The 21,871-nt window shown below is 49.8% G+C and overlaps 5 protein-coding genes across 5 annotated transcripts; 3 read left to right on the forward strand and 2 right to left on the reverse strand.

Moving 5' to 3' along the window:
• Positions 1-93: 93 nt before the first annotated feature.
• MCYG_01527 (beta-glucosidase 4) lies at positions 94-1,185 on the forward strand (the record flags this gene model as incomplete). Its single annotated transcript, XM_002848547.1, has 4 exons — positions 94-353; positions 415-672; positions 728-888; positions 941-1,185. The coding sequence occupies 4 exons, from the start codon at positions 94-96 to the stop codon at positions 1,183-1,185; spliced, it is 924 nt and encodes a 307-aa protein (XP_002848593.1).
• An 827-nt stretch (positions 1,186-2,012) lies between these two features.
• On the forward strand, positions 2,013-8,932 carry MCYG_01528 (conserved hypothetical protein; the record flags this gene model as incomplete). Its single annotated transcript, XM_002848548.1, has 3 exons — positions 2,013-2,019; positions 2,082-3,840; positions 3,910-8,932. 3 exons carry the CDS (start codon positions 2,013-2,015, stop codon positions 8,930-8,932), a joined length of 6,789 nt encoding a protein of 2,262 aa, XP_002848594.1.
• A 1,319-nt stretch (positions 8,933-10,251) lies between these two features.
• MCYG_01529 (conserved hypothetical protein) lies at positions 10,252-11,242 on the reverse strand (the record flags this gene model as incomplete). The annotated part of the gene is made up of 2 exons (XM_002848549.1): positions 10,252-11,099; positions 11,155-11,242. The coding sequence occupies 2 exons, from the start codon at positions 11,240-11,242 to the stop codon at positions 10,252-10,254; spliced, it is 936 nt and encodes a 311-aa protein (XP_002848595.1).
• Positions 11,243-13,360: 2,118 nt separating this feature from the next.
• On the reverse strand, positions 13,361-15,007 carry MCYG_01530 (immediate-early protein; the record flags this gene model as incomplete). The annotated part of the gene is made up of 3 exons (XM_002848550.1): positions 13,361-13,954; positions 13,997-14,128; positions 14,192-15,007. 3 exons carry the CDS (start codon positions 15,005-15,007, stop codon positions 13,361-13,363), a joined length of 1,542 nt encoding a protein of 513 aa, XP_002848596.1.
• Positions 15,008-17,196: 2,189 nt separating this feature from the next.
• On the forward strand, positions 17,197-21,597 carry MCYG_01531 (conserved hypothetical protein; the record flags this gene model as incomplete). Its single annotated transcript, XM_002848551.1, has 5 exons — positions 17,197-17,317; positions 17,387-20,034; positions 20,093-20,458; positions 20,517-21,496; positions 21,558-21,597. 5 exons carry the CDS (start codon positions 17,197-17,199, stop codon positions 21,595-21,597), a joined length of 4,155 nt encoding a protein of 1,384 aa, XP_002848597.1.
• Between the last annotated feature and the right edge of the window lie 274 nt (positions 21,598-21,871).

The raw sequence follows: 21,871 nt of genomic DNA on the forward strand, positions 1-21,871 counted from the left end.
CTCTCCTTTGGCTCTCTTCGTCGCTCTTTTTTTGCCCTTTCGTTTGCCTCTTTTCCAACTCCATCTCTGTCGTTACACTTATATTGATACAACATGCGTTTCTCTACTGTCATCTCCCTCGCTCTGGCGGCTAGCCCAGTCGCCGTCTCTGCTGCCGGAAACCTCGGATTCGCCCTGGGTGTCAAGAAACCCGATGGATCCTGCAAGAAGCAGGAAGACTACGAGAAGGACTTTGATGTCCTCAAGGCTCACTCCACCATCGTCCGGACATACGCTGCCGCCGACTGTGATAACACCCTCTACCTCCTCCCAGCCGCTAAGAAGAAAGGCTTCAAGGTCGTCCTTGGAATTTGGTATGTCGTGGAAGCAGCAGCAGGTATCAGTTGGTGGTATCTAACCTTATGTGATGTCCAGGCCCGATGTCCCGGAGTCCTTCAAGGCCGACACTGAGGCCCTGAAGAAGGCTGTCCCTGGAAACGAAGATGTCATCAGCGCCATTACCGTCGGATCCGAGTCCCTCTACCGTGGCAACTTCACCGGTGAAGAGCTTCTGGGCAAGATCAATGAAGTCAAGCAACTCTTCCCCAAGATAAGGGTCGGAACCGCAGACAGCTGGAACAAATACGCCGATGGCACTGCTGATGCCCTCATCAAGGGCGGTGTCAAGTACCTGTACGTTCCTTCATGATAATAGCAAAAAAGGCGACAACTGGCTAACGACACCTAGCTTGGTAAACGCCTTTGCCTTCTGGCAGGGTACGCCCATCGATGAGGCTCCCAAGACCTTCTTCAAGGACGCGTACGAGGCTGCCAAACACATACAGACAATCGCTGGCAAGGCGGCCAAGGACGTCTACATCGCCGTCGGCGAAACTGGCTGGCCCACCGGTACGTTCATCCTCGTTATTACGTACATACACAAATGCTAACACTCATATAGACGGAGGTTCAGACTACGGTGCTGCCAAGGCCGGCACCAAGAACGCCAAACAGTACCACGACAAGGCCATCTGCCCCATGCTCGCTCTTGGTGTCGACGTCTTCTACTTCGAGGCCTTCGACGAGCCATGGAAGCCAAAGAGCATCGGCGACAACGGCAAGGCCGCTGACGAGACTCACTGGGGCATGTACACCGCTGACCGCCAGCCCAAGTTCGAGGTTTCTTGCAATATCAAGAAGCACTAGAGTCGTAGTGTAACTTGGTCGTTAATTGTTTTAATATTTTCTTTCCATCCTGTCTGCATAGCTTAAAACGGTGACTTTTTGCCTTGGGTCTTGATCTACGTATAGAATTGATTCTTCCATCAGTAGACTTTACATCTCTCTTCAACAGACTTATCTTTTTACCTGCTCTATTCTTCTATTCTTCTATCTTCTTCCCATCTTAATAGTGCCTCATGAACCCCCTTTTTTTTTTTTCTTTGGCGTCTTACTAAGTTTTGAACGTTCTTTAGCGTCGCGAAACAAGAAAAATAATTTTTATTCTTTCACTTTTTATATCATCAACAACAACCAAAACTCCAGACCAGCCTTCTCTTCCTCCCGTCTCCCTCTTCTCCCTCTCTCCCTTTTTTCCTCTCCCATCCAGGATCGGTCAGTCTCCCTAACGAACGGACGGACGTCGAGAAAGAACCGAAGAAAACGGCCCCCTGAACCTCCCTGCGAGCCATGGTTCGTTCTCTGGGCTAACCAAGGTTACTTATACATACAGAAAAAGGGGGGACTTGTTTACCTGTCGCGATTCTGTTCGATATATATATAATTCTAGGGGTTATCTGGATACTACCTTGGGCGAAATAGACGGGGAGTTTTTGTTTTTCTTCTTTTTGGTGGGATATATAGCGACGGTGACGGTTCTACGGTTTCTACAAACCAACGGCAGAGCCAGGCCGTTGAGTTCTATGCGTCAAGATTCAGGACATCGAACGCAGCGAGCTTGTGCTTGCTGCATCAGACAAGACGGACGGTGAGCCCTATGTTTTACTATATGGTTTTTCCTCTGTGTTATGTTAATGTTGAGTGTGATACGATGTAACAATTGGCATGGAGCAAACCCGCTAACACGTGTGCATCAACCGCAGGCTCAACTCTCGCAGTCAATTCTTCCAATCCCGTCATCCTTCAACCGTCCCTCCATCACGAAGACCAAGAGGTTGAAGACGAGCGGGAACACACGCTGACACTGCGCCGGTCCGTCACTCCAGGTGCTGTCTCGAGCATCGCGGCAGGCACCTCGCTTGCCGTTCCTTCAGGCTATCGCGGAACCTCGGACGCGCAGTCGTCGACTTTCTCGCCAGATAACAAGCGGACGGACGCCAGTGCCTACTACACGGCCGCCTGGGGGTCCCCCTACGCCACACCCAGCTCGAGGAGTATCTCCTGGCAGCTGAGGAGCAGACAGGGCGATTTCGAGTCCGAACTCGAGACCTCGCCCTTCTCCATACGCACCACCGCTCGCGGAGAGGAGGAGCTGTTGGAGTCTGCAAGCCAGACGGGTGCTGTTCCCTTTCCCGAACTGACCTCTACCCTGTTTGAGCGGGACCTGCAGGCCGAAAGCAGCGTGAGCAGGCATCGTGGCAAGTCCATCAAGGATTTCACTCAGGATTGGATCAACCAGTATCTGACGGGGAAACCTCGCTCAGAGCGGACGAATTGGCTGAGTGACGACTCGGGAGACAGTGACGTCGGCTCCTTTCTCACTGCATATCAGCAGCGCGTTGACGAGTCATCGGAAGGCTGGCTTGATCTCGACGACAAGGAAGACCTCCTGAAGACGCCCACGTCTTCAACCCTGCTCAAGGGGAAGAAACCAGAGTACAGCTGGAAGTCCCGGCCTGCTCATCTCAGGGCCAACCACGCTCCCAAAGCGAGCACAGCTACCTTGAAGCAATCCGACTTTTGGGATTTTGGTCAGGACCCCGAACCACCGTCCCGGTCCCTGTCCCGGTCTCGGTCTCAATCCCGGTCTCAATCGCAATCTAGATCTCAATCCCTATCCAAATCTGAATCCCAGTCTGAATCGTGTGAGCAGGACTGTGCTTCGGTGACCATGTCGAATCTCGAGCCATTGACCATCCCGGAAATGCATCCGCCACCACAGCCGTATACATATGTTTCACCCATAGATAAACCGCTCCCGCTGCCTCCAACGCCTGTAGAAGATGCCTTGGACCAGCCTCTGCCCGGTGGACCGAAACAGACCATTCGCACAGCACCGGCCTTTGTCCGACCAAAGAAGAAGGTCGCCTGGCGAGGAAAGCAATGTATCATAGCACTTCCCCTGGAAGATAACCGTGGATCGGTTGAAGGAGGAGTACGGCTTCTAACGCCCGTTGATATGGAGCGTATATTAGACAAATGGGAAGAACAAGGATATGATGTTCGAGGAAGAGGCAGAGGGCAACCAGTCACCGTCGAACTACAGAGTCGCCAAACCCATCCAGATCCTGCCGACTCCCAAAAGGAACGTGAAGAGAAACACTACCATGTCAGCTTCCCGGACCAGTCTGTTTGGGAAGAGTACGTCGATTTCCTGAAAGAAGAGAAACTTCGCGCTCTAGGTGTTAGCTTGGGGGATCCAGAGCCCAACCCGATCATGTCGCCAACACCAGGCGCCATGAGCCGCAATTCTTCCCAAATGCCACTGCCACCAGGCCATACTATATCTCCTCCTATCCCTACCTCTTCTGCCGCAAGCAACCACCTCAACATGATGCAGAACCCATTCTCTCCAGCTTTCAACCAATCCACAAAGGCAACCTCAAATATAAGCTCTATGAACTCGCCTGCCTCGCCCTTTGGGTTTCATGCCGAATCACCCTTCCAGCAGTTCCAACCTGTGTATGGGAATGAAGCAAGCTATCCCTTCTTGCCATTTCAGCCTACTCCCCCGACACACGGCACTCATAGTCCGCAGAATCTCTATGGAATACGGCCTAGCGGCATGACTCCCTCTACCATGGGTAACATGCCAAATCTCGGCTCATTGCTGCATTCTGTTTCTCCAATGGCTGATGAAACAAAGCAGTTCCATGGCATGTCTAGTATGATACATTCGCATTTCAACGGCCCTTACGCAGGCAGTGCGCCACAGAGCCGAATGAACGAATACGAAACTCACCTGCAGCAACAGCCCATGGATGAGCCAAACATTGGAATGGAAGGAGACTCGGAGACCATTCGGTCAACCCATTCTGGGCCTGAAATAGCTCATCCAACCCCTCGTGGTCATCAACATAATGTAAGCGAGACTCTTCAAAAGGGCGTCGAAAGAGATTATCAACTCGAGAACACCGGACTCGATGACGAGCAGAGGGTTGAGGATAATTTGATGAATTCTCGATGGGCTGTGCCTGAACGGCCATTCTTCCCACCTGAGCCCATCAACCAGTCCAACCGCCTCCAACAACACATCTTTGACGAGCAACAAGCCCACAAAGCCCACGTTGACGAGGCATCTGATCTGGACACCAACCCCAGCATCAAAGACCCGCGCTCCCCTATCGACGATTATCGTACCCACAAGGCAAAGCACAGCACTGGCTCAGCATTCATCCCAGGCCATAAACCAACCTCTTCCATTTCAAAACTCAACGTCGCTGCAAAAGAATTCGACCCCTCTATATCTTCTTTCTCCCCCAACAACTTCTCATTCATGCCCGATAATACCTTCCAACCAAGCTTTAACAGCTTTCAACCTCGCCCGGCCTTCCCTCAGGATATGCCACAGAGTGTTTCCCACAGTGCACATTCCAGCAGTTTCAACGTTGACGCACCAGCTTTCGCTCCGGTACAGAAAACCCAAGAACCAGTCTCAACTCCAAGTAACTTCAAATTCTCCTCTGCCACCTTCAACGTTGCTGCCCCCGTCTTCAGCCCCAGCTCAAGCTTCAATCTTCCATCAACACAGAAGCCCTCGCCATCAGGCCCTCGGACTAAAATATTCGACAACTTTGACCCTGCAGCAATCATTCCGCCAGCCAAGGCTTCCAAAGCCATTCCCATTGTGCGGCCAGGGGATAACCAAAATAACGACCAGCTTGAGGGTGATGTATCCGGTAGGTTTGGTGCTCAGGGTCGAGAAAAGCGTGTCCGTCGCGTTGAAAGCCATGGTGGTGAAAATAGTGACGCTCATGAACTTATGTTTACTATGTCGCCTGCTGCCGCTGCCGATTCCAAGCGTACAGCTAGCTTAATTGAAGACAGCGATGATGTCCCCGTCGAGATAGCCGAAAATCGCAAGAGGACGGAAGAGGAGATTATTGAAACCATTCTGTCTGCGCAAGACGATGATCCTGAGGAATTAGAGGAAGGTGAAATCCTCGAAGATAACATCGTGCCATTTGAGTTCAAGAACTCAGAAGATGCTGCTGCCTTTAATGCCGCACGTCCTTCTGTTCTTGCAGATGTGGGTATTAACAGTGACCAGGAAATATCCGGAACCCAGCTAGAGCAGCCAGACGTTGCGATAGATGAAGACGGTGTTCTTGACCAGGAGGAACAAGACACGATTGTTGAAGGTGATGATCAAGAAGAACAGGAGTCCGTAGCTGAGGAAGTACCTGTTCAACATAATGCCTCGGTATTGAAACCCACTGCTAAACCATTCGAGTTCGTACCCGCTCAGGCCCCAGTGCAAGTTATATCGCCAGTTGTATCGCCAGTGCAGACTCCGGTTGCTCCTCCACCGAAGAAACAAGGTCTTTACGCCTCACGATATGCTGTATCCGAGCCTGATTCTCCTGGTCCTATCCACAACCAGAGTGCCCTTACAGCTAGTCTCAAGGCCGCTGAGCAGCTTGAGCAGCCTGTCATAAAGGGTGTCAACTCATCAGATGAAGAGGAAATTGATGCTGTTATGAAACAGCTTAATGACGGTGATTCCAGCGTGGGTGTTGAGAGATTTGAATCTCCCCCACAACCCATATTCCAGGATACCATCAACAACACCGTTCCTCAACTGGCGCCAAGCCAACTCTCTCGCAGCAACGCACCTAGCCCCAGTGTACGGGACGAGTCCTTGGAGCAAGAGACTACCCAAAAACCGACATATGAGCATATTCAACCGCCAGCCACTCTCTTGGCGCAGCGCAACCCTACTATGGACGTTCAATCCCCTGTTCGTCAACTGAATACTCAACCACAGGACCATATCAGTGACTGGGATGATGCAATTTTATCTGGCGATGATCTAGAACTCCGGCAGAGGGCACCATTCTTTGAAACCCATGTTAAAGATATAGTTCGATCATCAATGGTGGACCACCTTGCTCCTATTGAAAGAAGCTTGACAGTGATTCAACAATCTATTTCTCAGAACTTGTTACATAAGTCTCGTTCGGCAATGGTGGAACACAGCGATGCTGACGACGAGGATGATGAAGAAGATGGCGGCTATCTATCACGTTCTCCTTGGAATAAACGCGATAAGCTCGCTGAGAGGATCAAGAACATCGTTTCAGAGGCACTTGCCGTACATCACCAGCCTGCTGTGCAAGAGCCTGCGCCAAAGATAGATCTATCTGAAGTAACGTCCACGCTCGCCGATATGAAAGCTGCCATTGCTGTAGTTTCGCAACAGCAAGGCCAGACTGATGGTATTCGAGATATCATTTCACAAAGTATTTCGAATCACCCTGCCCTCAAAGCGAAGGAGGTCGTTGAAGACAAGCCTGACCTGGCTCCGGAGATGGAGAAACTCAAACTACAGGTCGATGGACTTCAGAGTATGCTGCGTCTGGCAGATGAGCGTGCTGAGCGCGAATACAATGCCCGTCGAGCTGCCCAGGATGCTCTTTCGATAGCTCAAAAACAAACAGAGGCCGCTGAGAAGGAGGTTGCAACTGCACGGGAAGCCAAACTTGCTGCTGAGGAGGCCTTGGAGTTACTCAAGAGCCAACATATCCCTCAGATTGAGAAGAGTCAACAGCAATCTAAAGACCTCCAGGAGCAGCAGGAAATGATGCGCCTTACCCTTTCGGAGCTATCGAACAAGAATATCGATCTTCAAGGCACCTTGGATGAATACAGGGTAAATGCCGACCAGGCCCATGCCGAGAAGGAGAAGGCGGAAGAGGAGAATAAAGATCTTCGTCGTACCATTGAGATTCTCAAGATTCAGACTGAAGAAGGTGTAGACGTCAAGCAGAAACTTCGCGAGAGGTTCGAGAAGCTGCAAGGAGATATGTCGAAACTTACTAAAGAGATTGCCCTAGAGCAAGCTCAATGGAGGAAAAAGGAAGTCGAGGCAAACATCAAATACAACACTCTCAAGGCTGAGTTTGATCGTGAACATAAGCAGCGACAGAAATTGGAACTGCACATCAGCGACCTTGAGCAAAAGGAGATGGAAGCCACGAAGCTAAGATATATCCTAGACCAATCTCAAAACGAAAACGACAAGCTTGAGGCGCTATTGATGAACGTTCGACAGGAGAGCCATGACCACCAGAGCAGAGCAGCTAGATTTGAGCGTGAAGCGAAGGAGGCTATTGAAAACAGCCACTTTGAAGCCGAGCGAGTGAGGGCACTGCTAGAAGCAGACCTCAATGCTGCCAACCATCAAGTGAACTTCGTTCGTACCGAACTCGAAGCTCAAATTTCCAACGTACAGAATCTGCTTGACAAGACTAAGATGGATTCGGACACTGCTAAGGCAAGATATGAACTCCTGCTTGCTGAAGCTAGAGACTCCAAACTAGCAGCACTCCACGACGCTGCTGAGTCTAAGGAATTGGCTATTCAAGACCAACGACGTCTGCACGAGCGTACCCTCAATGATCTTCGTGAACGACACGCTCGTGCTATGCACAACACTTCTGAGGATAGACAACGTGACGAAGCCCACTACATGGAAGTAGTTGCTCTGCGTGATGAAAAGATCGAACATCTTCAAGAGAAGATAACTCATCTTGAGGAGAAACTCGAGATTGCCAAATCTGCTGCCCGCGCCGCGGCAGAGGCTGCACAAACCGCCAAAGCTGTTCCTGCACCCCAGCCGCCAGTGCAAACTACCGCACCATCAATGACATATACTCAAGGATCAGAAGTTCCTGATAAGATCTCACCACAAGCCTTACGCGAATCAATCATGGTCTTGCAAGACCAGCTGCAACAGCGTGAGGGACGCATTGAAGAACTCGAACTTGAGCTCTCTACCATCGACAGGGATGCTCCCGCCAAGATCAAGGAAAAAGAGACTGAAATAAACTGGTTACGTGAATTACTCAGCGTCCGCCTTGACGACCTCAAGGATCTCATCAGAGCCGTATCGCAGCCGTCCTTTGACCAACATTCGGTCCGCGACGCTGCAATCCGCCTCCGAGCGAACCTGCAGATGCAACAGCAGGAAAAGGAGAGGGCTATGTCAGGGGGTAATCCTCAGTTCCCTAGCATAGCTTCTCTCACTAGCCTTGCATCTTCTCCTCGTGCACTGCCCCTGGCTGCGGCTGCAGCATGGGGGAACTGGCGCAAGGGGAATAACGGCAATAACAACAACGCCCCTGCACCCACCGCATCTTCCAGCAACAGTAGCAACAGTGGCGACCAGCTAACACCGTCGAAGCCGCCAAAGCCTGCGATATCAACGTCTCAAGGCTTTCTCTCTGGACTTATGACGCCGCCAAGCTCTAACACACGTGATCCACCAGTTGTGCCGCCTGCGCCGATAGGACGGCGAACGTACTCTGAAAGTCGCCCACTGCGGGGACAAAATCCGAGCATCCGGAGGCTATCTAGCCGCCAGCTAGACAATATTGTGCCCCCCACGACGCCGCCACTGCTGCGAAATTCGAGTTATGACCATGATGCTGAAACGATGCATTATGCGGGCGGTTCAGCAGATGACAATGACAACGACAGCGTTATCGGCGGGCTCATTGGGCGAGAGCCAGGTGTCCGCTCTATTGAAGGACCATTTGGCCCTGAGATTTAGAATTAGATGATTTTCCTATGTTCTTTCCTTTGCCTTTGATTTTTCAATCCTTATTACTTTTACATGTTTTGAAAGATCCTATACCAAACCGTTTTCTCTTATTTTTCTTCCCTTTGTCACCTTCTCTCACCTTTTCGACTCTAATAGTACCCTTCTTGGATTTGGCCATTTTTGCATAGCGATTACGATATTTTTATCCCTTCTCAAACTACCTTTTTATATATTTAATTTTTTTTTTTTTTTTCTCTTTGTTTCCTACACTTTTTTACGGCTCTCTTCTTTAGAATTTGTGATACCGGTTCTTCTTTTCCCTGCTATTATTCTTCTACTTGTATAATTACTGACGTCTGTCGCTTAATTTTTCCTCTCATAAACTTCCGCTTTCATACGTCATTTGGCTCTCTTTCGCTCGATTCCAGCGCCGCTCGGCTCTTTAGTATACCATCCTTGAGATCAAATTCATATTGGTGAAGACCTAGTCCAACCTCTTCCACTAGGGGTTTTTTTTAAATACAAGTGTTCCTAGTAACTTTTTTATTACTTCTATTTTCTTAAAAAGGGCTTGTTTGCAGAGGGTACAGCGCTTAAAGCCCCACGAGCCAGGCCAAACTACAACGAACGATGCCTAAGTCTATGGTCGGGAGATAAAGAAGTGAAAAAGATATTAGGATATGAAAATATAAGATACTAGAGTCTCACGCATGAATTACTTGATTGGGTGCCATTCTAAAGCGTCTAACGCGGCGAGACGATCTGCCTGGTCTGCGCCCTGCATTCGTAGTAGGCTGTCGGTAAGATATACCCATTCTCCACAATCAACGGCGATAGACTACATAGGCTATTCAATTGCATAATTCCCACCTAGACTGCGCATGGGCTAATATTCCTTTACGCAGGGTGCAAGCACTGTTAAAATATGGTTGACCGGAGCCGCTGGCGCTAAACCAAAATAGGAAAATAATGCGATCAAGGTTAAACTAAAGTGGGGCTTGGTTGTCCAAGATTTTCTTTTGTTTATCATTTTGTGACTTTGGTTAGTAACATGGGTTCTTGTGATTGAGGGAGTTGAGCCCTTGATACACCGCCCCAGAGCCTAGCGGGGCAGAGTAATGGATCATCGCTAATTCATCCTTCGTTTTTGTCTACTAGTATAGCGTTCTATCTATCAGGGGTAAGAGAAAGGAGTAGATGTGACGATGGTATCGTTTCTAGAGAAAGAGAAGAAAGAAGGAGGTAAAGTTAAAAAATTAAAATTGGTAGAAAAGGATGAGCAAAGGTAAATGTCCTCTTATTAAGTGCCGTTTTTTATACTAACCAAGCTATAGGCTCTGTACAACCTCCTCCCAGTTGTTGGCTAGAAGGGGATCCCCTCTCTGGCGCCGCCAAAAGTCCGCCCGCTCCCGCCATATCGAAGGGAGGAACCAGCCTCCCCACTGTTCTAACACTGACGCTGAGAACTCCCAAGAAATCTCATTTAGGAAATTTTCTCCCCAGATAGTCACTTGCCCGCGGTCTTCAATGTCACAAACGAATGTACAGACATCTGCTAGGAATGCAGCTACCATGACTGGATTTGATTTTAATAGTGCATCTCGTAGAAGCGGCGACGGTATCATGTCAATATGTACATCGTGTGGAATATGTAGCTGCAGGGCGGTGGGCTGCAGTGACGGAGGGAGAGAAGGACTAAGCCTTGCAAGGGCGAGAAAATGTACTTGTGGATCTGGGAATGTACCGCCCACGGCAAGGCTCAAGACAGGGTGGAAGAGTGAGTGTAGATGGCTGCGGGCTTGCTTGATGTCGTAGGGCGTCACGATACAGAATCGGTTAGATAGGCCAGCAGCCTCGTCGAAAGAACTCGAGCTCCTGGGGGATAATGCGACACTTGTCGTAGGTGTTTCGGAAAATTGGGTATGGGAGTGGGCGTTGGGGACGGGTTCGTTCATTATCATGAGAGAAGTTGGCTCCCCTAGACTAGTGTTTGAAATCTGGCCAACTGAAAGCACTGAAGGAGAGCTACAGCTTGAGCTGAATCGTGATAGAGCCTCGTTCTCCTGGCGAAGTTCCATATTCTCCTGCCGCAACTGCTCTATCATGTTTGTCTGACTTGTTATACGCTCTCGCTCTGCGCGCTCAAGGTTCCGAATATGCTCCTTCCGACGCTGTCCTGAAAGAGACGTTAGCGATGACATCTCCCATAAATGCTGAGTAGTGTGACTCACTGAACATCCGTTGAGCATTTCGATTATATTCTCGTTTTTTGGCGTCTTTACTCCGGTCATCTGTTTCCGACATGTTTTTGTTTGACATGTTGAGCTGGCTGCTTCCGCAGAGTTGTATTAACAATGGTATATATTGCGAGAAAGGGTGGAGGGGCTTCAAGATATTGCAGTCCCAAGGTGTCTATGGAAAATTATCCCACAGGTTGATGCGAGATCTATATATAAATACTGCATAATAGCTCAAAGCACGGAACGAATGTCCTTAGGCTCACCAATCTCCACATTCGTTCGTATCAGGGTATCAGGGTAGGCGGGGGCCACGTTTGAGCCATGAGATAGCAAGGGGTACAGAGCCAGAGGAATGGAGATTGGTAGACTTGTCCACATCCGGCGTATCATTTTTTTTTTTACTATTATTTTTTTTTTAAAAATTTTTTTTTTCTTATGCGCTGGAGAACAGAAAGGCTGGAAATTAGGAAGAGAGGAACTAATGCCGATGATGGATACAATACAGGCAATATATCTACCAATCAGCGTATATGCATGGGTGTCATTTGCAATAAATTTGAAAAAGCCAGAGCCATCACCAGGATGATCAACATTCGTTCATTTGTACATATTCAGCCGGACTTAAGATCCACATGTTGTATTGTTTCCTCGCCACGGATAGTTAGACCGCCCGGGATGAGCTCAACTCTTTCCCCCCTTCATGCTCTGTGCGCCACGACATGTGCCAATGCAGGGACGAAACGTACGGCGTAGCATACACTGCTAACTAGCCTGCTGACGATGACTGTGCATTTGCTCCATGGGCACAGTCTCGAACTTGTCTATACACCCCGGCGGCTGTAGGGGTGTGGGGGTAAGGTTCCTGGTAGTCAAGAACAGAGAATAATGAAGATGCATAGCCCATGGTAGCAAAAGACACCTCATGGCCCCAAGCCAAGCATTCATACCATCCTCACAGCACGGCCACGCGTACCACACCCGTCATTTTAGCTTCATATGTTACATATGCAATATGTTCATAAATTATGCCATGTAGGCAAGTACTCGGCATAAGAATGAGAACAGCGCGTAAACCCCAAGCCTATACGGTGTATAGAAGCCAGCGTTGAAAGTTAGAAAATCCTGCTGCCTGAATTTTGGAAATGCTCAGAGAAGGAGTGTTTACCACGCGAATCATCCCGAGGAGAAAACCAAACTTGAGCCGCATGAGAGGTTGTGTGATGAAAAACCCTGGTTGATACATTAATAATATATGTAGTAAGAGGCCTCATGTGCAATCCTGGAGAGGCTGAGGATTGGACGTTGGAACTAGATAAAATAAGAACACGGGTTCATACGGACAGGGGCTCCCTTGGGTCGTATCGTATCGTATCGTAAAGAGTTGTGCATATTTCGGGTTCTATACCCTGGATGATAATCGGGGATTATCTCTTAGTGCACGGCATAATTTGTGGAGGTAGAACTTGGCTTAACCGCTGATGTCAAGTTCAAAGGTCATCGGGTGTTCCGAGCTCGGAGATTCCGTGTTGTATTATTAAACCAAGAAAGGGGCTAAAGAGTAATTCTTGCTGAAGCTCTACCAGGCAAACCAAACGCCACGTGGAAGGAAGAGAGAATGTTAGATCTATTCAATGCATCATCTTCAGGAGACCTTGTCCGGCTGCCGATATGAAGCCTATGGTTTCGAGAGAAAAAAAAAGCGAGGCCTCAAAAGAAAAATTATCAAAATTCTAGAAGTATCTAGTAATTACACGTGCAGGGGCGAGGCAAGAAGTTGCTTCATGGAAATCGATCCTTCATGAAAGGACCCCTCCTTACCAAGATGTCGGTGTCTCTAAAGGGTTAATGCATTGCAATTGTGGCAGTCCCCTGGCAATAATGCATGCCACCTAGGATCCGTAGCCAAGAACAAAACCAACGTTCCGACAGGGAAGATATGTCGGGGTCGGTCCATCGCGGAGGAAAGTTCGGGAATAGGACGGGGGATTAGGTGTATATATGAATGTGTGGTAACGATCAAGGTGCGATCTAGATGTGTCCGCATAAGTTTTCGAGGTAGATTGTGGCAAGACGGCCGTTATCCTCCTTGCATATTCCAATGTATTCGGACGAAACATAATAGGAATCCTGCAGCTGCTACGTAGCAGGCCAACGTCATTCAGACAGAGATAATGATGATGCAAAAATATGTGCGATTCTATATGATTATTCGCTTCTCTCTCGCAAGTATATCACGGAGGTCCTCGACCATGGCTCTCTGCGTGGATTTCCTGGGAAGGCTCGCAGGGAACACGACGATTGCCTGCCTTAGCGCCAAAACACCCATGTCACCCCAGAAATTAACGATCCGAGGAGCGGAATAACGCAGCATGGCGGTCAGCACGACCAGATGAGTATCCTGAACTTCAGCAGGTGGAACGTTAACGATGTAAGATAGGGATCTCCAGAAATTGCTGTTTGGATAAGGGTTCTGGCGCGGACTTTTGGCAAAGTTTCGCAGTGCTATGGCGGCATATCCGGCTCCGAGACCCGTCATTCGCTCTTCGTGGAGCTGGGCGCTTATGAATGGGCCCTTGTCTTCTCGGGACCAGCCGATGGCAAGCTTTCCTTGGTCGGTCGATTGGTCTCCGTAGAAGCCCCATAGCACTGGGCATAGGAACCTGTATTTTGCTAGTAGAATGTCGATCATGGATTGTCCCTGGTAGCAGAAGGGATCCATTGAGAATATCTGTGCTGTGAGGACGCCTAGAGGTTCTGCGCACTTTGTCGTGACGCCTGCTTCGGCCATGAGCTGCGCTAGTATGGATTTGGAGAGTATGTTTAGGAGATACACCCAGAGAGCCGGAACCTGGGGGTTCTCGGCATTGGCGATATTGGGAGGCGGAAAGGCAATGAACTGCCTGATGTCTACACTTGGCTCCGGAAGATCCTGTGCCTTTTTCAGGATTGCGGCTATTTCTCGGGTCTGTAGAAACTGGTGTTAGGTGATTTTTCAACGGCTGAACAGTCGTGGAGCGGAATTCCTTACCGGTTTCTGGTTTGCTGTTTTGTCTTCTGCTACCAGCTGCCCAACACATTTCCGTATGGTTCTGCGCATATCTCCCATGTGTTGCTTCAGGAGGGCATTAGACTTTGTCTGGGCCTTCATGTAAGATCTGAACTCCTTCAGATGTGCATGTAACTTTAGATATCGTTCATGTTCTTGGATCTCCTGTGGTGTCCGATGGTTCAGGCCGGAGATACTCTGTTTCGTAGCGGCTTGTCTCTCCTTGTCCTCCGCCGCTTTACGCTTTGCCTCGTCGTCCGCCTTTCGTCTTGATTCGTCGTCCGCCTTCTTCTTCTTCTCCTGCTCGGCCTTCTCGCGCTCGACTCGCGCCTTTTCCTCAGCCGCTCGCTTCGCCTTCTCGGCTTCTTCGGCCTGTCTTGCCTTTTCCGCCTCCCTGGCCTTTCGTTCCGCTTCGAGTCTCGCGGCTTCTTCTCTCTCTTTTCTTTCTTTCTCTTCTTTCTCCTGTCTGATCTTCTCCTGTCGTCGTCTTTCGGTCTCTTCCTTCCGCCTGCGTTCCTCCTCTACCGCCTGTAGATGTAGCCGCAGCGTCTCCTCTGCCTGTAACCTCCTCTGATCGCGCTTAGCAGCAGCAGCATTGAGTGCTGTGTTGTGGACCTCTTCCCTCTCCCGGTCTATCCGGTCCAGCTTTTCGTAGAAGGTCCGGCTCTCATAAGCCTTGACAAGCTTTAACTCCTCTCCATGTATGCGTACTTGTTCTAGGTCTCTGGTCAGCTCCTGAATGAGCTGTCTACTTGGACTGTCAGGTGCACGATGGGCGAGAGTGTTTACTCGCACCATGATTGGTGCCGTGTCGACGAGCTTATAGGGCAGCGTTGTATCGAAGAAGCCGCTTTTAGAGAGTGACGTCAAACGGGATAGCTCGGTAGGGCCGGGAAGCAAGCTTGCAGAAAGCAATTCGGAGCCGTTGTAACGCAGTCCAGGCCTTTCCACTCCAGGTTAGGCCGTCAGAATCAAACATTAACCCTTCAGTGTGTATATTGTGCGCGATCCCTTGTACACCAGGGCGCGAGACAACCGGACCCAGACGCGACTTCTGCCAGGCCAGAGGTGACAGGCTTGCGTCCCAACGGACGAGGTGGATACCGAGCCCGACTGGTACCCCTCTCTCCCAAGGGCAGAGGAGGTTCTTCTTCGGTAGACGAGGTCGAACGGGATGGGACACCCAGAGCTATTTAACCTGGGGACTCGATGACGTGAAGCAGACCCGACTAAACCCGGTTGATCAGCAAGGAGTTCTCTACCGTCCACCGGAACCAACTTACCAAACTGCTTCAATGTTTATTTTTAATGCTGTGGTCGTTTCTGTGTTGTTGGTGTTGAAGAGTTGAAGTTGACGAACCCTTGAAAGATAAACCGTCGAGATCCCTGATCAGATAACTAAGCAGGATCAACATACCAACCGCGCCCATACAGAGAATCAAACACATCAACGTATCTACATCTCAACATATAAACTGTCTACCGTCTCCGCGCATCCGCCCGTTTAAGCTCATGATTAAGCATGTCTGGCCCCCTTGGTCCATCCCGTAGAAGACAGGAAGCCAAAAAAAAAAAAGGATATCTGCATCTATTACATCACTCGCTGCCAGAAGCGTTGCCGGCCGTTTCCCTTCCCACAGAAACAGTTTCGATCAGGATGGCTTTTTTTTTTCAGGGGAGAGAAAGTTGACATAAAACGGCGTAGCTTTCCCTCGTAGCCTTCTTTTCCCTCTTCTTCCTCTCTTCTTCTCTTCTCATCACATTTCTTTTTTCCCTTCACTCTCGTTGCAGGTCGTTCAATTCATTTGGATCTCCGGCACCGCTTCTTATTCCTTCATTGTATCTATCCGACAGCCCATCTCCCCCATCCGTAGCCATTGCCATCGTCATCGTCACCGTCATCGCCATAGTACTGCTATCACCACCGTCGTGTCGTTCGATATCAAGTGAGTGACCTGCTCGTCCTGCTCGTCTCCGCCAAGCCTGCTTTGCCCCCCCAAGCCCAAAAAGGCCAAAAAAAAACCTCCCCAAAAAACGTCGCCGCCATCTTCATCTTCCATCCTTCACTCTCCAACATCATCAAACCATCAAACCCACTTTCTCTCTTCCTCTTCCTCTCTCTCTCTCTTCTTCTTCTTCTTCTTGCACCGTCGTTGGCCGTCTGCCCTACTGGCCGTCCCTCCTTTGCTCAAGTGTCCTCTTGTCGCCTCTCCTTTGTTGTTGTCTCGGAAGACCCTCTCCTTTCCCTCCTCCGCCTCTCCCCTTTCGCCCCCCCCCCACGCCCATCCACCTTCTTTCAGGAGCAGCTATACACAAGACACACGCATATATACGTATATACATACACGGAGAGCGCAGGAGACGGGGTTCCATCCCTTGGTCAAGCTTCGTCGACCCTCTGCTGTCACAACAACCAAATCCAAGCAGATATCAAAGTCTTGGAAAAAAGACAAGAAAAGGGTTGAAAGATACAAGCTGCTTCTTCCCTTATCACGGCTTCCTTCCCATCTTCAGCTTCTGTTCTTGTCCATTCTTTCCCAGAAGCTGGCATGTTTGGTCTCCAGTCAACAACATAAACAAGACACACTCACACATACAACTTGCACTTGGATCACCTTTGCACATCGCAGAATTACGGCATAACTTGTTTTTATCCGCTCGATCACCGAGAGTACCTCTGCTTCACCCTTTTTAGTCCTTGCATTCTATCGTTTGTGATAAAAAAAGTTGTTAGTACATTTCTTTCGGGGAGGTTTTTTTTTTTTTTTGCTGTTGTCTCTTTAACTACGGCTCGTTTGACATCATTCTAACTCGGCCCGTTCGATAGAAACATCAGTATCGGTTCACCCTCGTGGTGCTTTGGTTGTCGAGTAGGCCACCTTCACTTTTTACTTTACCAGGCATAAAAAAAAACAGTTGGGACACTCAGTCTCGTTTTTTGGCATCCGTCATCACGACTAGCTCTCCGGAGCACAAGATCTGCCGCTATGGATTCCCAGGGCTCCCAAGGCTCCTCATCCCAGGGCCAGTCAGGCGCTCCCAGACCCAATGGTCGTCCAATCCATATCGCACATCGACGTAGTCCTTCTGAGCTCACCCCGTTAATGAGTAGGTGGCCTCGTTTTTTTTTTTTCCCCATTAAATGATGTATAACTCTTTGCATTGACACTTTTATAGTGGAACAACTTGCTCTACAACAGCAGATTGAAGCCCTACAGCAGCAACAGCAGCAGATTGCAGCGCACCAGCAACAGCATCTTATGAACATGGGTCTTCTATCCCAGCAACAAATGCAACAGGTAGCTTATCCACAGATGCAGGGTCAGATGCCTGTAGGATTTCAGTTCCCCCAGATGCAAGGCCAGCAACAACTTGGAGTCCCCAACCAGTCCTCTCATCGCCGTAATCAGTCGGCCCTTCCAAACGTTGGCATGGGCCCGCCACCTGCCCCGTCTAGCGGAGCGTCAGGTGTACAGTACGGTGAAAACGGACAGAGCAGCGGAAGCCAGGGCCGTGAGAACAGTAACAATAATAATAATAACAACAACCAGTCACGTAAGGGCGGTGGATCTGTCGCAGGCGGTCACCACCGTCGTCATTCACTCGCTTTGCCTGAAGCCAAGAAGGCTGCAGAAATGGCTCAGCAGAGAAAAACTGCAAATGCCTTTAGGTTCCCTATCCCAGGAGGCGCCGGTGCTTCCTCCTCCGGCCAGGGTGAATCTGCGGATGAAAAACAAGGAGATGGCCCCGTTGCCGGTCCATCACAGCAACCAGCGCAGGGTCTTAGCGTCCAGCGATCCGGAAACATCCGCGGTGGCGCTCACCTGCGCAGTCAATCCATGGCTGTCGGTAATGGCCGTCAGTACACCGGTAGAAACACCCCATCATTCCAGTTTCCCCAAGGCGGCGAGTCTTCTGGCTCCGCCGGGGCTGATGGTTCAAGGAGACCGAGCCATGCCGGCCACGGACGCAGCGGCTCCAGAAACTTTGATAGCAACTGGCGCCAGCAAGGGGGCCCGCAGAATAACCAGGATCATAGAGGCAGCATTGGCAATCTTCCTCAGCAGCAACAGAGTGGCAGCGGTTTCCAGCCAAGCCACCGCGCCAGGGGACCTGTTAGCTCAATGTCAGCCTTCCAATTCCCAAACCCACAGCAAATTTTCCAACTGCCTCAAGGCCAAATGGTCTTGCCGCAGATGTTCCAAGGCCAACATCAGCAGTATAATGCCTTGCAGTTGGCACAACTCCAGGCACTGCAACAAAGCGGACAGCTTAATGCCTTGCCACAAAATCTGCAGTTGACCGGCCAGCAGCAGCAGCAGCAGCCACAACAGCAGCAACAGCAACAAGCGCAGCCACAGCAACAGAGAAAGACCCTGTTTACCCCTTATCTTGCTCAAGGCATGCTCCCTGATCTCTTTAACGCTGGCAAGCTTGTGACTGGTATCCTCCGTGTCAACAAGAAGAACCGTTCAGATGCATATGTTACCTGTGCCGACCTGGATGCTGATATCTTCATCTGCGGCAGCAAGGACAGAAATCGAGCCCTTGAAGGTGATATTGTTGCTGTTGAGCTTCTTGATGTTGACGAAGTCTGGAGCCAGAAGCGCGAAAAAGAGGAGAAGAAGAAGCGCAAAGATATTACTGATACCAGGAGTGGAAGCTCGGCCGGCCTTGACCGAGGTAGCCGCTCCGATTCCAATGCTAATGCTGACAGCCAGCATGTAGCTCCGGACGGTAGCATCCGCCGCAGAGGTAGTCTGCGCCAGCGCCCGACCCAGAAAAAGAACGACGACGTGGAAGTCGAAGGGCAGAGCTTGCTACTTGTTGAAGAGGATGAGATCAGTGATGAACATAAGCCTTTGTACGCCGGGCACATTATTGCTGTCGTAGAGCGGATTACCGGACAGACCTTCTCTGGCTCCTTGGGCCTTCTTCGACCCAGCAGCCAGGCCACCAAGGAAAAACAGGAGGCCGAAAGACAAGCCAGAGACGGATATTCTGGACGCCCTCACCAAGAGCGCCAGCAAGAGAAGCCAAAGATTGTTTGGTTCAAGCCTACGGACAAGCGTGTTCCATTGATCGCGATTCCAACAGAGCAGGCACCCCGCGACTTTGTTGACAGGCACGCAGATTATGCAAACAGTATCTTTGTCGCCTCTATAAAGAGATGGCCCATCACCTCTCTCCATCCATTTGGAACTCTTTGCGAGCAACTTGGCCCAATGGGTGATCTCAGGGTCGAGACCGACGCCTTACTTCGGGATAACAACTTCGGCTCTGACGAGTTCCCAGCTTCCGTCCTCGACAAGCTTGGCTTCGAAGGTTGGTCCGTGGAAAAGGAGATCCCCGAGTCTATTGCTGCTCGATGTGATTTCCGAGACCATAAAGTTTTTACCATCGATCCCAACGGGGCGAAGGAGATGGATAACGCCTTCCACATTAAACCCATAGACGATGAAAAGGTTGAAATCGGCATTCATGTTGCTGATGCTGGGCATTTTATCGATTACAACGGCGTCGTTGATAGGGAGGCCAAGAAACGCGGAGCCAGTGTCTACCTGATGAATCGCCTTGTGAGCATGCTCCCATCGCGAGTGTCAAATGAACTCATGGCTCTGCTTCCTGGAGAGGACCGCCTCACTATGAGCGTTGTGATTCAAGTTGATATCGAGTCTGGCGCTGTTGTAAAAGAGCCATGGATTGGCAAGGGTCTGATCAGGAGTGCAGGGAAACTTAGCTATCCTGAGCTTGATGGAATCATCAAGGGGGCTGATAAGATTGAAATGGAAGGTGTTACCGAGCAGGATATTAAACTGTTGGCTGTAAGTATATATAAGCATCATCTTTTTTCTGGAAAAGACAATATTAACCTGGCTATAGGACATCTCGGGTAAATTCCGCAAGGCTCGCCTTGGTCACCACACAGAAATAGAGAAATTGCGACCCCTCCGTCTCTTGTATCAACTTGATGACGAGAATATTCCCGTCGAGCAGAACATCTTCAACTCCTCAATTGCTCATGAGGTTATTGACGAGCTCACTTATAAGGCCAATCATTATGTTGCTAGAAAGATTTTCGCTGCTTTCCCTGATAAAGCGATCCTCCGCCATCAGGGTTCACCAAATTTCAGGCGTCTCCGAACATTCGTTCAGCGTATGAACAAACTTGGGTATGAAATTGACCCTACCAGCAGTGGCACGCTGCAGAATAGTCTTTTCAATCTGGAAGATGATGATGTGCGAAAGGTTTGTCTCCCCATCTTTCAAGCAGATTGTTGGGCCGTTGTATTAATGTTTTCTCTAGAGTATGGAAACTCTTCTTCTCAAGGCGATGAGCCGTGGAAAGTATTATCTTTCTTATGGTGTCAGGGCTGACCACCGCGCACACTACATTCTCAACTTGCCTATCTACACTCACTTCACCAACCCATCTCGTCGCTATGTCGACATTGTTGTCCACAGACAGCTAGAGGCAGCATTGACTGGTGCAGAATGGACAGAGGAAATGGAGTATAAGCAGATTGATATCCTTAACAGCAAGAAAGACTCTGCCCAAAATGCTCAGGAGCAAAGCGTGCATATCGAAGCGTGCCGTGCCATGGATAAGAAGAGGCAGGAAATCGGCGGTGACTTGATTGCCGAAGGAATTGTCCTTTGTGTTTACGAGTCCGCCTTTGATGTCTTGATCCCTGAATATGGTTTTGAGAAGCGTGTTCACTGCGATCAACTTCCGCTCAAGAAAGCAGAGTTCCGCAAGGATGAGCGTGTTCTAGAACTCTACTGGGAGAAGGGTGTGCCATCCTCCGCGTATATTCCTGAAGATGAGCGTCCCAAACCAGCTCTCAGTGGACGTGCCGCTAGTCAGGCGGCAGCTGCTCGCGAAGCTGAGGAAGCTAGAAAGAGGGCGCGTGAGAGAGAAGAAGCCCAGCGAATCAGTACCGAAACTAACACTGTGTCGCCAAACGACGTTGACGCCCTGTTTGATGATGATGAAGACACTCTTACGGACTCCTTCGCTGGGGTCTCTCTTAACTCCCCAGACCGCTCCACTCAGAGCATGCCGCCGTCCCCAAGGAACGGGCCTGCCCACCCACCTCACCGGACCCAATCCGATCCCAGAATCGCAACCACAGCGGGCGAGACTACAAATGGCGGCTTAAACTACAAGGAGAAATACGGTCACTTCTTCGAATTGCGTGAAGAGGATGGCGAGTACATCCAAGATGTGAGGGAATTGACCCGTGTTCCAATCATTCTCAAGATTGATCTTACCAAGAGCCCACCGTGAGCATCCCCCTCCCTCTTATAGTGATATCACGATCTCATGACTAACAATACCACTTAGATGCTTGACCATACGATCCATGAACCCCTACGCTTTGTAGGTTATCCAAATTGAATATAAAGGGCCCTTCCTTGAATATTGGATCGGGTACTCTTACATAACTGCTGGTTGATGTCGACGTCATAATACTGCATTGGCAGCGGCTTACAGCATCATCCAGACCCTGCCGGGAATTTTCAATGCTATGCCTTTTCCAAGGTGTTCAGCGCACTCATTACAACAACCGACTGGTTTTCCTTCGTTTTTTTCCCCCTATGTGATGCAAATCACACATGCCGCTCTTTTCATTATAGGTATCGGATACTCATTGCGGG

This window comes from Microsporum canis, genomic scaffold (genome assembly GCF_000151145.1).
Source record: "Microsporum canis CBS 113480 supercont1.2 genomic scaffold, whole genome shotgun sequence".
NCBI classification, from domain to species: domain Eukaryota; kingdom Fungi; phylum Ascomycota; class Eurotiomycetes; order Onygenales; family Arthrodermataceae; genus Microsporum; species Microsporum canis.